The 15,364-nt window shown below is 34.6% G+C and overlaps 1 protein-coding gene across 1 annotated transcript; it reads right to left on the bottom strand.

Moving 5' to 3' along the window:
* Window positions 1–1,342: 1,342 nt before the first annotated feature.
* LOC101205766 (isoamylase 1, chloroplastic) lies at window positions 1,343–15,212 on the bottom strand. Its single transcript, XM_004149628.3, has 18 exons — window positions 14,557–15,212; window positions 14,009–14,191; window positions 13,765–13,866; window positions 12,965–13,117; window positions 12,315–12,406; window positions 9,623–9,764; window positions 9,434–9,541; window positions 8,724–8,809; window positions 7,485–7,556; window positions 7,272–7,398; window positions 6,571–6,657; window positions 6,179–6,271; window positions 4,959–5,117; window positions 4,315–4,398; window positions 2,620–2,700; window positions 2,449–2,534; window positions 2,235–2,352; window positions 1,343–1,858 (listed from the first exon to the last, which is right to left on the bottom strand). The coding sequence occupies exons 1-18, from the start codon at window positions 14,944–14,946 to the stop codon at window positions 1,589–1,591; spliced, it is 2,433 nt and encodes an 810-aa protein (XP_004149676.1). The 5' UTR covers window positions 14,947–15,212; the 3' UTR covers window positions 1,343–1,588.
* Window positions 15,213–15,364: the final 152 nt, after the last annotated feature.

The following is a 15,364-nucleotide window of genomic DNA, read 5'->3' as shown; positions in this document are numbered from 1 at the left end:
TTAATTTCTATGTCGCTTGCTTGTAAGTGACATTTCACACTTTTCATATGCAAGTTTGTCATATCTAAAAGTGTTTAAAGTGTACTATGCGAAAAACTCACTTGTCAATTCTCCGACTAAGTCTTGTTGTACTTTAATTTCTATGTCTTCAATATTTTCCTTGTGAATGTTTTAACGCTTTTCTTTCTCTTCCACATTTTATAAAACTATTCTCTCAGAGACTACATTATACTACAAGATTGTCCGCAACTTTCAGGTTTTGTACAACGGCCTTGTTCATCGAGTTAGAGCAAGTGCAATACAATCGTCCGTCTCATATTCAAAAGGTTGCAATTGTAAAACTGTACAAGCAGAATTTGTTTCCAATGGGGTAAATATGTTAGGTCTCAGACTATAAATATAGTATGCAGTGTTTAATAAATGAAATATATATATATAGTACGCAACATTATACCTTTTGTCTTAAATTTGCACCAATTTCATACCCAAAACGTTCAAAGTGTTAAATTTGTATTTGTACAACGATTTATTGTTTGCCATTGAATAAATACATTTACTTCATAACTGATTTCTTGGTCCACATGTATAAGAAATCTCACTAAATTTCAACCATATATTTTATTTCTCACCAAATTTCAACCATATATTTTACTACTGAAACGCCGTTGTTACAAATTTAAAACATTCTACATCACTACAAAGTAAAGTTCAAACTAAATTAGTACCATTGTCATAGTTGAAGGACTTAATTGTCTTAATAAAACAGATCTTGCAATGAGAAGTTTTTGCTACTTTTTACTATATTTGTAAATAAGTTAATCATTTTGTTGTATATGAAAAAATGTTAGGAGTAAAAATAATAAAATCTTAGCTACCTATAATCCCATAATGAATTGAAGGGCTCTAAATTTATTAAAAAAAGTGAGGAAGGGTCGTAGTATTTCATGAAAAAAAAACATTATTTCAACAACGATAAAGGTTTAAAGGTCTAATCCCCCAAACTAACAGTAACACTTCTACATGCATTAGAGTCACAAAATAGGTTGAAATTATGTATAAGTCATAGTGAGATGAGATCAATTTTCAACCAATCACCTTGAGATATATGCAATAAGAAAAAAAAAAAAAAAACTCTGACGCATTCCACCAAATTGTTTCATCATTGACATGTGACAAATTATTCTTATTTATGTCGTGTAGTATTTCAATTCTTGTTAGAGTGAGTGATGAGGATGAAATGCATTGAGAAGATGTATCCAAATATCACCCAACAGATGACAATAGCATTATGGAAGGGGAAAATCGTAGCCCTACCACGAAACACAGAACAAAATTACTCTAATTTACCAAACGAAACCATGTCTCTATGTAAAGAAAAAGGTCGTATAAGAACTTAAGATATAAAGAAATAAATGTCACTCACATCCCAATTTATTTACTCCAAACACGAGCACAGATGACATAAGCTTGTACTCTCGATTTTGAGTCAAAAGTTGATTGTCCACCCCTCATGCATTTTCAATCTATATATACATACACACATGAAAGGAAGCAGTTTTAAGGGAAATGAGGTGCGATTATTAGAAGATCAAGATGATGCGGGTTCTTCAGGAGAGAGTAGAAGAATGATGGAAGAGTAACTAAGCATGGGATAATAATTCGCGTCAAGGAAGTGAGCATACTGTTGGATTGCCACATCTCTTTTAGGAATGTCATTTGTGAGGAAGTCGAATGGTGAATTCTTACCCGTGTCGACCAAAGGGTCCCATCTATATCCGGGTCTCTCGGGCAACGTCACCGTGACAGGTAAATGACTGGCATTGAAGGCAATGTAGACTTCTCGCTTTACCGAATCAACCTAGCAAACAAGCCATCTCATTATAAGAACCAGTCTTTAGAGTATATACAGAAACCGTCAAACTGATATGATTTCAGCAAGTTGAGAAGCAATATGGTTCAATAATAACCAAAAGCTTCATATTACAACCTAAAAAGTGGCTATCTAGAACCCTACAAGAAAATGAGAAAATGATCTAATTATAGAATGCTGATTAAACACTAATTGATCTAAATTAACAATTAAAAAAATAATAACTTAAATATACTTAATATTTAACTTATTCTCCTCACTGAAGTTGGAGGCAGAAGAGCAAAAATATGAAGAATGAAAGATAATTTTGAGAAGAATGTTTTGTGTTTGAGTGAGAAAATATTGATTGGAGAAAGGAATGTACCAATGTGAATGCAACAAAACGGCTTGCTTCAGTCCAGTCTGGCTTTCCAGGAGAATGGCCATGCCATTGCAATCTCTCATCCGTTGGGAAATCGTTTAAGCCAAGTGACTCACATTCACTGCAAAAGATCATAGAGAGATGGCATAGAAAGACGGGATTAATAGACATTCATAACACCAAACTCACGAAACAACTCAATTCAGAAGGCACTTACTGACGAAATGTGGTCATAAGACTGCAAAATCTATGGAAGTCAAAAGAGGTTGACTCTTCCATCTTATCCCACCGGAAATAATTGAGCTGTCGCAAAGCGAGTAGTGCAGGTTAACTGCATTGAATTTCAGCTCAAAAAAAAGTTTGGGAAATAGCGAGATAAAGGAACTACATAGTTATCGTGGCAATATGTATTGTTGTTCCCCCCTTTCGTGTGACCGTATTCATCACCCATTAATATCATCGGGACGCCCTGATCAGATAAAATTAGTCACAAAAGTTTAGAAAACTAATTTATAAGAATTTTTATCAACAAATTGGACGAAATTCTATTGTACATGTTTTTAGACTCATTATTACAGTAGGAAGCAACTGCGATGAAATAAATGTTGCTTAACACTGTGACCCGAGTATATATGCTACGTGCATGCCACCATCCATATTACAAGAATGTTCACGAGGAGATAGAACTACCAGTAACTTTTTTTAAAAAAAAAGAATACAAACTTTTCAATGATAAACAGTAACCCACTCGACTAAACCAGAATTCAAAGTCATCAAGAAAGAATCTGGTTGAGAATTGAATTAACTTTACCATCGAAGCACAAACAACCCACGTGTTTATTTTCAGTGTTTAGCAACGAAGGTGAAGTCCGAGTTGTAAAATCGTATTAGGTTGTGTTCATTTTGTTGGAATCTATAGGTACCACCCACCTTTAGATTTCCATATTTCTCACAATCTCTTTACCAACGGTTCGGAATGTCAACTATCTTAAGATAGATACGTATCTAATTAATGTTTTCGAAGTGCAAGATGCATTCTAAGGCGACAAACTTTTTAGTCGCCTCAAGAAGAGAAGCGACAAAAAGGGTAACCTTATTGAAATGAGGCACAGTTAATAAAATAATAAATAATAATAATAATATAAATAAATAAAAAATACACAAGATTAGAAAGAATTAACTCAAATAATGTTGAGGAAAAAATATTTGAAAAAATATATAGAAATGAAAATGATTTTGTTTCTATTTGACTCTTTTTCTTCTTCAATTCTCCTTCCTTTCTTTGATTTTTCTTCAATTCTACCTTTAGAAACTTTGATACTTCCATTTAACCTATTGGATAAGAATGTTTTTTTTTTCTAGAAAAAAAGTCGAGCAATTGAAAGGTGAGCGCCCGGTTGCGCCTTAACAACACTGCATCCAATAAGCCTTTTATCTCACACCAAAACTTGAACCGGTTCCTTGGATCCTCATAACAAATGGTTATTTTTTATGCCTTACTAAAAAAAAAAAAAAATTAGTTTGCACTTTGTAGTAGTTTGATATGTTAATTAATTTATGTTAATTTCAATGCCAATATTCATAAAAAATGATTTCATATTATTTTTTCTCAAGTCAAGGGTGATATTAGGATGTTCATAGTAATTCACTTATTCTTATGAGGTTCCTTTTCCTATAATATATATATATATATGTACAACTTTCATTGAGGAAAAAAAAAAGAAGACACCTACTAACATATTTTTTAAAAGAAACGTGTAGATTCTATATCAAGATATCATCAAAATTTCCTATATGTGAACGGGATTCTAAGGTGTTGGAGAAGTAAGCTAAAAAAGATTGCTTTCAAGGGACAAATATTACTGCCATAAACACCACAACTTCCCATACATGCATAGCTAAACTTTGAACTACAGCAACGTCAAACCTAGAGAACAATGCTTGTACAAGTATATGAAAGAAAATATGATGTCCCTATAATCTGATTGACACATCCAGTATGATATGAGCGAGAGATCCTTTGTGCATTTGTTTAATCAACGTAAAAAATTAACAGGTCATATATCATATCAAAGGACCTTACTTGGGAAACCATGAGGCAGACAAAGAAATTTCGCATCTGTCTTTTCCTCAATTTCTTTACTGAGATACTAACAAACTCTCCCTCCTGTATATTATAAGAAACGGGCACATTAAAAAGAGTGAAAACATAGCAAAAATATTAAACATATCGAATAACTAAGCGACAGACTCCAAAAAGGAATAAGAAGTTCTCTGGAGACGCCTGTATAGAAAGATTAATACTCATCCTTACAAACCAGGAGCCTTTAATACTTATTAGTTATTTCTTAAATAGAAAACATAAACCATTACGTTGATTGATGAACTAGATTAAAACATAACCCAATCTCTATCTGTGAGTGACTTGAACCCATTGAATACTAAATGGTAAAGGCTTTCAGGCAAGAATAATTCTACTATCTTATGAAAATTTGATACTAATAATAATATCTTTTCAGGGAAGAAATGTTGCAGAGGAGTCCAGCAGAATTCTGAAACCATTAGTAGAATTAAACTTTAACCATCAGAAGGCATTAAAGAGGTTTTGGTCTATTTGATAAACAATACCTAATCCTAAAGTATGCCTATTGTTATTAAGGTCCAATGATTTTATCTTAATACCACATCAACGATGGTCTTATGAGATGCAAACAATTGATTGCATACCTGTCCACAGTTCCAGCTATTATTATGATTTTCACCGTCATTGTTTTCTTCGCCATTTGCTAAATTTTGTTTACTATTATAAGTCACTAAATCAGCCAAAGTGAAACCATCGTGTGCACAAATAAAGTTGATACTATTCCATGGCTTCCTTCCTCCTCCCTGTAAAAACGTTGTTAGACATTAAACTCGATATGCATATTAAAAAATATTGTTAGAAATCTACTCAATATGCAAATATCCTAAACAACATTATAACTAATAGGATAAACAAAAAAAGAAAAAAATTTAAACTATAAATAAAAAATACTTGTTTCTTTGACCAGGGTAATTAGACGATAATTCATTGATGTGATGAAATATAACCCTGACCTAAAGACAGTTCATAAAAGCCTTCCAACTAGCCAAAAGATCAACCAAACTGTAATTGGTAAAGGGACATAAAATCTGCACCATTTAGCGGGTGTAGAAAAACAGTATACAAATCTATCAAAAGAGTGTTGAGTCACTGAATATGCGATTGTTTCCTCACCCCAAGAAGTTTTTCCTCAAAAAATAATCATTTTAAATTTTAATATTCATATGCATAAATAATTGTAGCATACTTGTGTAATCATCAGCAATATCTAATCTGCTACAGAAAAGAACTAAGAGAATTAGAAAAACTATAAATATATTTTGATATGATATCGTTCAATACAGTAAATTAAAAACGGAAATTTAATTTGTAACATTTCCATCCACTTTAACCAGGCAGTATCAAGCATCATGTGCAATATACAACTCACAGACCTTTTAATCGTAGCCCTATTCCCTAGCAATGCAACCATTATGCTGGTTTCTAATATATATATATATATTTTATGAAAATAACCACTTTCATCGAAAAAGAAAAATGAAAGAATATATGGGCAAACAAAAAACAAAACCCACAAAAATGAAGGACGGCCTCTACAAGGCTCCCAACATTATGCTGGTTTATAATGTTCAATGTCCCACAGGAAGTCTTGTGAAAGTAAACCTCCATTATGATGCTGGTATACAGTGGTTCCTTGTTTATTACTTCCAAATCCCAACTTTATTTTCTTCATTCTTGAAAATATATCCAAAGCTATTATGGTACTGTTGTTATCCTTCTAATAAAATGTTGTCATGGACGGATTAATCTATCTAAAGAAAAGTAACATTATTTCACTAGGCAGGGAAGAGAAACTCTACGTAACCTGGTAAAGATTAGGGCTCCCACAAAGGCATTCAGCAAAAGCTCCAGAAAACCCATCTGTGCCTTTGATGAACTGCCGTATAACGTCTCGATACTGAAATTGATCCAAAAACAAAAAAGTTGATCAAACAAAATAAACAATACCAAAATATATAGGTACATAACTAGAAGTTCTTAAAGCAATGTCATTAAGACTTCCGAGTTCTGAGAAATCTTTAAAGTTACTTGGCTAATTGACGATCCACCAAATTCCAGTCATTATTTTATTATTTTTGTATTCAGGTAATGTGGCAATAATTTACTTTTAACTTTCAATTTGGAAGCATAGACCTCTCAACACTGTCGATCAAATATAAGTGAATGATGAAGAAAATGGAAAATATCTTTTCAGACCTTCCCGTTCCATTCTGACCAAACACCCCAGTGAGGGAATGTGCCTACTTGGTATAGGCCCCCAGCATCCCATGCTTCTGCAATGAGCTATATAAGAAGAGAGGGAATAAGAATAATCCATAATGATAACAAAAAATGAAAAAGAAAAAAAAAAAAAATAGGATTTGTTCCTACCATAAGATAAAAAAGAAGACCAAATGCTTTAAAGCATGCCTTTAAGGAGGCCATATTTCATTTATATCACATGCATCAAGGAAATGATTTTCTGGGTTTCTTTTTTCTAAAAATTGAGCTTTTATTTTTTTATTTTTTGAAACGGAAATGAGACTCTTCATTAATTAAATGAAATGAGCCAAATGCTCAGAGTACAAGAGAAATATAAAAGAGCTAGAATCTCTTAGGGACAAATAATTTGGAAAACAAAGACAAAACAAATCAAAGCTAAAGACCATTACAAACTCCAAACAACGTTGACAAAACAAGCAAGCAAACTGGCAAAAAAATGAAAGTATGTACAAGGGCGTAAGAAAATCAGTCTAACAAAAAAAACAACTCCAATCCAATAAAAACATACTTTTGACTATTTGTTTTTTGGAAATCAAGAAAGGAGAAAGAAGAAAACCATCTAGGACCCTAGGTCATATTTACAATTGTCCGTGAAGCAGACAATCAAGTAGAATAGAGGGATTCAGGGTAAATACCTTCACTCCTTGAAGTACTGGGTCATTACTTATCATGTCAATCAATGGAGGATTGCCAAGAGGAGAGCCAGTTGTGAGTATGTCACCTTCTATTGGACTTCCGTACACATTTACTGCATCCCACAGACTGTCCACAAAAGAGGAAGAGGATGAATAGTGAGATAAGTATCCATAAAAAAATTAAGCATACAGACAGAAAGATCAGCCAATAACCTGCTACCTCTGGTCATTATAGAAGCAAGGTCAAAGCGAAACCCATCCACATGCATTTCTGTCACCCAATATCTGTGGCCAAAGGTTTGCATCTCAAAAACCAAATAAATTATTCTGAAAATGCATGATATGCAGACACTCAAAGGGAATAGTCAAGTACAAGTACAATAGCTTAGGGTCAGTTGATATATTTTTAACAAAACTACTTCCAAGGAGAAAAACCTAAAGAAGATGAGAATGATTAAAGACAAGAACTTGTCATCTCAACGCTTCTTGCATGAAAAGGGAGGAATTGAGGAAATGACCACGGGTAAAACCAAAAGAGATGATAGACTAAACTAGAAGCAATAATCTGACAGATAGTAAAATATTTTCAAATTTAGAAGGCTGGACATGCATAAACCAAAATATCCTACTGATCATAGTCAAACGGTGGCACTCTTCTTTATTATCAAGGCAGCTGGCATATTTTGTGGGTACTTTTGAGAATCTAGTTTTGGTTTCATGGGGCTGTTAATTTGCATACTTGATTTGAGATAGATTATTTTGGACTTTTGATATGTGTTTGGCCTGTTAAGTTGATATTGTTTAATGATGGAGAAGATCGTCTTTCACTCACTGTTTCAAAACAAGGGAGAGTCTCTTTTTGTGGAATATCTAGCGCAAGGGAAGTAGAAGATTTTTTTTAAGAGTTGAAAGCCCATAGAAGAAGGTGTGGGCTATGACTGGGTTTATACCTGTCTCTACGTACATCTATAAGCCGTTCTACAGTGGGGTGCCTCTCTCTAAAAAGATTTTTATTCTTTTCCCTTCTTTTTTGCATTTTCAATTTATATCCTCGTTTAGATTTGGTTTATTATGCTGTTAACTAACCTTGTTGAATGTTAAGTTCGCTGTAAATTATTTTCTAAAAGTATACACTTAATTTTCTTTCTCCTTTTGACATACCTCTTTTCATGTCTTTTTGTTAGAATTAGTGGGCTTTGGCCCAAGGAAAGATTTACCTTAATTTTCTTTCTTTCTTTATTTTTATCATAAGCTTGTTGTCTATTTATTTTTTCCTTTGTATCTTTTGTTCATATAAAATAATAATAAGAAAGTCAAATCGTGGTTTTTCTCCCGGTACTTGGGTTTCCACGTAACCCAATGTCTATTTTCTTTTACCGCTTTCAATACTTTTAAATAAACTGAAACCAACAGGTGCCAGAAATATGGTGTCTGAAACTATGATACATCTACCTCAAGCAGTCCACAATGAATGTGCGAACAGCTGGATGATTGCAGTTAAATGTATTCCCACATCCCGAATAATTATAAAACTCTCCCTGGAAAACCATGGTTAAGATGTGAATCATATGATTACATAAAATAATTGAAAAAAGAAGATACAAAGAAAGATTAAAAAAGAGACAAAGAAGAAGACTAAACTGAACCATAACCATTGCTTAATCTTCCACTTAAATTTTAGCACATGTGTAATATTATCCTATTGATTTAAATTTAAAACAGCCATCGAGTGTAAGTATGAAATACTGAATGCCAGGGCTCTGTAATTTGAATGCACACATCAAAGCCTTAAACATATATAAAGAAATAGACATTAGAACCAGTAGTCAGTTTCTCAAACATTTCTCCATTAATTTCAGCATTCATGAATTATAAGGGAGAATTGATCTTCTCTTTTCTTTTTAACAGTGTTGATATCCTTGGTTTTTTCCATCCTCGATATCTTTAAATTTTAACCAACGAATTAGTGGTGAGGTAAGCCTACAGATGTTTCGAGCAGTTGAGTACAAAAAAACTAGTATAGTTTAAATAACATAAACTTTGCAGAAAGCTGAATTAAGAAAATTGCAAAAAGATCATTCTTCAATCTTATACTGATGATATGTTATTTTCCTCTAAATAAAATGTGAGGGGGAAAAATTAATAATCCTAGAGATACATACCATTGGTGCAAGCATGTAATACACATTATTATCAACACCTCTAAAAGAAATAGTTGGGCCGTTTTCATTCCCCTCAGCCGTGTGATTGAAAACTACATCCATGATTACCTGATAAAAAAAATGTCAACTAAAAAATTGAAAAATAAGTCATATTTTAAGAGTAACCATGGAATTGTTTCATTCTTCCACCTCAATTCCACGTTTATGTGCTTCTCTAATGAGAAGCTTGAATTCATTTATAGCATCCTGGCCACAGTTTCCTATGCCAGCAGAAGAATATCGTATCATTGGTGAAAAGTAATTGACTGTTGAGTATCCCCAAAAGTTCATCCTGGACAAAAAAAATCGAGTTCATGAAGTGATTTAATTGAAAAAAGGGTAAAAATTCTAAAAAGTTGGTATATAGATTTCATTGTATTTGTTTATTCTTAAGGTGTACATGACAACCAATCCGACATAAAAATTAACTTCCCATGTCATTGGAATATTTTTTAGTATAAAAGTCTGTACAGATTATTGCTCATGGCATACAAATTAAAACCTAGAAATGGCTTTCGTGAAGGGGAGGCAAATTCTAGATGCAATTTTTATAGCTTCGGAGGTTGTTGATGATCGGTCTTTAAAAGGCAAAAAAATTGTTCTTTTGAAGCTTGACCTTGAGAAAGCTTATGACAAGGTGGATTGGTCCTTTCTTGATACGACTATGAAGCTTAAAAGGCTTTAGTAAAAGATGGAGGAGATGGACTTGGGGCTACTTACCGACAACTAATTTCTCGATCATTGTCAATGGCAGGCCAAGGGGAAAGATATTTCCCGAAAGGGGCATTCGTTAGGGAGATCCGCTGGCCCCTTTTCTCTTTACAATTGTGGGAGACGCCCTTAGCTTTCTTATTCATTACTATAATGAGAAGCGAACCATTAAAGGTTTCCATTTTCTGCTTGTTGATCTAACTCACCTACAGTATGCGGACAATACTCTTCTCTTTTCTGCATGGGAGGATGGAAATCTGGAGGCTTGGTGGAGGGTGATTAATCTCTTTCTCTTGGGAACTGGCTTGTCCCTTAACGGTGCCAAAACTTCATTAACAGGTATTAACCTGATACTGCCGATCTGGATTCTTACGCTAATACCTTGGGTTGCATGGTGGATACTCTCCCCTTTTATTAATTGGGTTTCTTTACTGGAGGGGCCTGCAATAGGAAAGAGGCTTCGAACTCCCTTGAGAAGCGGTTCAGGTACAAAATTGATAGACGAAAGAATGTGTCCTTCTCCAAGGTGGCAGATTAACCCTTGTGCAGTTGGTGTTGAATAGCCTTCCTTGCTATTTGTTCTCCCTTTTGCAAGCCTCGATTGGTGTCATCAATAAAATGGAGAAGATGGTCATGAATTTTGTCTTGACGGGGAGGTCAACTAAGTCGGCTGCCCACCTTGTGAAGTGGGATACTACTTCTCGCCCAATCTGTTATAGCAGCCTTGGGATTGGTTCCTTTTGGCAAAAGAACAATGCACTTGTCACCAAATGGCTGTGGAGATTTTGTAAGGAAAAGAATGATTTATGGAGACGTTTAATTGTGGCCATCTACGACTTGGAGGAGAATGGTTGGTCTACTAAAGCCCAGGATAGGGAAAGGTCTTATAGGTTGTGAGCTAGCATCTTGAAACATAAGGAGACGTTCTTTAATTTTTCAGCCTTTTTGTTAGGAGATGGAACAAAAATCAGATTTTGGAAGGATAGTTGATGTGAGACTCAACCCCTTTCGAAAAAATTTCCTAATTTGTTTTCCATTTCGCTGAATAAGGATGCTTTCATGGGTGATTGCTAGTGTAATGTTAGTCACTCTTGGAATCTGGGTTTTCGATGAAATGTGTCAGATAATGAATTCGACAACGTGGCTACCATTTTGGAAACTCTTCATTCGTGGGCCATAACGGATGATCGTGATAGTCTTAACTGGAATCTTTAGTGCTGCTGGTAATTTCACTACGAAGTCTACCTTTCTTAAATTAACCAAAAGATCCCCCACCATCGCCTTACCTCTAGTTTGTCACATCTGGAAGACTAAAATCCCGAAAAAGGTGAAGTTCTTCTAATGGTCGCTCGTCTATAGAAGTCTAAATACTCATGAGAAGCTTAAGAAAAATTCCAGTCCACCACGCTCAGTCCTTCAATGTGCTGCCTTTGTTTCAATGACAAGGAAACCTTGGACCACTTATTTTTCAGTGTGTCTTTACTATGAATGCTTGGAATATGTTGTTCAAAATCTTTAATCTGGATTTTTGTCTTCCTAGTAAGATTGATAGTTGGATGCTTGAAGGGCTCAATAGCAAAGGTTTTAGTTCGACGGGTAACATTTTGTGGAGATGTGCAACCTGTTCCCTTTTGTGGTGTATTTGGAAAGAGAGAAATAGTAGAATTTTTTTAGACAACTATAATTCTTTTGATTCCTTTTGGACTATGTTTCTAACACACAACTTCGAATAACACCAAACACTTTTATAATTACAATCTTTCTATGATTTTCAACAATTGGAAGACCCTTATTTTTTTAGTTTTTCTTGGGGAGGGCCCTTTTATCCCTTGCCCTTAGGTTGTTCTCTTTGTTCTTTGAATATATTTATTTCTTATAAAAAATAAAATAAAATAAAATAGAAAATAAAATAAGAAAAATAATAAAAAAAACCAAGCAAAGCCATTACAATATGACAGATCTTCAAGAGTGGCGACTTGTTCTCTTATAAAATAAAACTATGTGTGAACTACAAACGAAAAATAAAAACAGTCCAAGGATCTCAGCCCTTTTCTTCAGAGGAAAATTTCAAGCCATGCATTGAACTATAGCAAAAATTTAAAGGTCTCCAAAGAAAGGTGTCAAAAAGTACTTATAGTCACCCAAGACAGAGTTATAGCTGAAGTATTCCAACTCGTTGAATTCATGGCATGGCATTAACTCTATACAGTTGATTCCAAGTTCCTGAAAGTTGATAATTAGAAAGATTTTGTGTCATTGACTAACTAGGAAAGGATGAAGAATATGTATTACTAGTTAAAGATAGCAACATTTGAGATAATGGAAGGGCAGATCCGGAACAACCTAATTTGCATGAAGAATGAAAACGGATTAAATGAATATATTATTAGAAATTGGATGGAGTAATGGACGAAAAAACATCATCAGACCCAACCAGAAACAAAATCCAATATTTCACTACGAGACCCATATATTTTTTTCAACTTAAACTCAAGGCCAAGGAGATAGTCTAAGAAAATGGTATATCAATGAAACCCTGAAAATTTAAAAATTTTCCATATTTGCAAATTATTTATTTATGTGACATTTACCAATATGACAACCCATTTTGCTATTCATCACAATTAAACAAATAAAAAATGTATAAAAGAAAATGCTGCTCTCCAATGACACTAGTATTAACCTTTTTTAGATAAGAGCTACATGAATGATATTAAGAAAAAAGCACGCAGAAAGGGGTACAGAGCATTGATTTATTATTGGAGCACTCTAGAAAAGTACCTTCAAATAATCTAACTTCTCAACTAGACCAAGATAGGTCCCAGGAAATTCTGATTGGCTTGATTCATGCCTGGTGAACCCCCGTACATGCATTTCATATATTATGAGATCTTTCTGTGCATGCTGCACAGGTAAATCTCCTTCCCAATCAAACTGAAAACATTGAGTCGAATATATATTATATAAGCATATTAGATGCCCTGCACATAGAAGCAATTTACAATGAAATGGAACTGCATTATCTTGCAAAAGCATTGAAAAGAGGAGGTTACTTTTAACTCTTCTTTGCGCCTATTTAATAAGCATTCTGGTCTCTGTTTTTTAGGTTTGGTTTTTTTAAAAAAAGATCATAGCTCAGTCTGGAAAAAACCTTTTTCTCTAAAAGAAGGATGGCACACCTTGATCTAATTGGTGTTCTTTGGTATTCCAAGGGAAGGTTGAAAAGAGTAATGAGAGACCTTTTCCAGGGCGTATGAGGAGGAGGGAGGTGGGCCACATTTAGTAAATTATGCTGAAACTTGGCAAGAGATTGGTCTAAAGATTGGGAACTTGGGGAGTGAAAATATTCCCTGCTTTAGATCTTTTTAAATGGTTATGGTCGTTCCTTTAGAACCTCCTTTTGGATTAAATAATATAATTTCATTGATGGTATGCAATTACAGAAAAGAAAAGGGACCCCCATAAAAGGGGATCTGCAGAAACTCTTTCCATTTAACAGTTGCAACATAAGGTTTGAGAAGCACCATAGACTGTATACACAGACACGAATTAAAGAAACTGAAAGAGAGAAGCATAAATACATCTTTTATCTTTTCATTAGCAGTGGGTACCATCCCAGCCATTTGTGGCCAACAGTTGTCATTGGGTCCCAAGGCACCAAACTCCCCTCTACTAATAACAGCCTGAGAAAAGAAATAGAAAGTCAGCAACCTGCTACACATCCTTTCGTACAACTTACAATCTAGCCACAGTAATGAAATAATGCAACTTATAAATATGGCATACAAGTTATCATTTCAAAATGAAAATGATGAAATTACGAACCTTAGCATATGGATCTAACAAAATCCGAGAAGAGTCAAAGTAGCATCCTTCCTGAGGCGAAAATTTCCCATCAAATTTGTAGCCATAAAGCATCTCAGTAAAATCTCCCTTCAGAAATACATGCCAGACATCCCCAGTTTTATTGGTTAAGGGATCAAGTGTGATCTCCTGGGTCACTCTATTCTGCACAAAGTTAATAGTAACCATGGGATCAGCTACAGTGAAGTAAGCGATTCAGAGTAAGCTAAATCAGAGATAAGACTCAGAAATTATTTTCACACACACGTGCCTCAAGAGAAATAAGTTTATCAACATAACAATCGTGAAAGGGAAGGATTCATAAAATAGAGCATCCACGTTTAGGGTTCCATAAAATGCATATGCTAGCAAAAGCCACCAATCTAAATGCCCTCAAGAAAAGCCAACGTGAATTGAAGGATAAATTACAATGCACTTCTGACAATAAAGTTCCGAACAACGGCAATATTGAATAAGATGCTTTCTATGGAGAAACAACAACAATGTATTCAAGTTTATTTCTACTTTACCTCCTGTAAATCAGAAAGATGAATCAAACACAGAGTAGCTGAAACCGCATTGGCAGAATAGATAGCGAAATTAATCCCATCTTCTCGAGCTGTGGCACCGAAAGGCGTAGGAGTACCATCAAACACTTCAAACCGATTTAAATTGGAGACCTCAACCTCTTCCGCCACGGCGACTGAAGTCCTCACCTCCGCTCCACGATTCCTCGCTCTATTCAACGACGAATGAATCCAATTAGCATCCAAATCGAAACAGATATCACTTCTTCTGCGACCTCGAACAACATTCTGCTTCGAATTCCGGCGTCTACATTCAGGAAAACTCAAATTTGAAACACACAGAAATGAAGCAGATGAAAACAACGATGCAGCACTATGTGTAACCAGCTCCATTAGCTTAGAGAATTAGCTTCATCGCCTGTTCGTGAAAAGCTAAAGAAAAACGAAAACCATAGCCTAGTTCAGTGAAAATGTATGAACTCTCGTTCAAGGCATTTCGCAGTGATTAACAGTGAAAGTGAGGAAACAGGGAACTCGTTGCTTCAGCCATGACCGTTCTTTTCAGAGAAAAAAGGTCCCATGTGCTATAGCTATCGCTTTCATCCATGGAGGGACGCTGGTGAGAGATTGAAGGGAGGCTTTGATGGAACGTGACACCGTTGATTTGGCTTATGATCGATATTTCAAGATGTCCAAAGAAAATGTGACTTAATTTTGAAAATATCTTTGGTTTGTGTCATTTTTTAGTGAAATTATCGTAACAATCAACGTTTCCACTCTTCCATCTCGCTTCCTTCACTTATTTCTCCTT

The sequence above is a fragment of the Cucumis sativus genome, chromosome 1 (assembly GCF_000004075.3).
Source record: "Cucumis sativus cultivar 9930 chromosome 1, Cucumber_9930_V3, whole genome shotgun sequence".
NCBI classification, from domain to species: domain Eukaryota; kingdom Viridiplantae; phylum Streptophyta; class Magnoliopsida; order Cucurbitales; family Cucurbitaceae; genus Cucumis; species Cucumis sativus.
The sequence above is the reverse complement of the archived record's forward strand: the minus strand, read 5'-3'. Positions and strand labels throughout refer to the sequence as shown.

Coding starts and splice junctions, on each gene's coding strand:
- LOC101205766 (XM_004149628.3), bottom strand. CDS start 14,946: ATGGAGCTGGTTACACATAGTGCTGCATCGTTGTTTTCATCTGCTTCA. Junction 7,557..8,723: donor TTCATTGTGGACTGCTTGAG/GTAGATGTATCA, acceptor CTTTGGCCACAG/ATATTGGGTGACAGAAATGC. Junction 5,118..6,178: donor GGAGCCCTAATCTTTACCAG/GTTACGTAGAGT, acceptor ACGTTTTTACAG/GGAGGAGGAAGGAAGCCATG.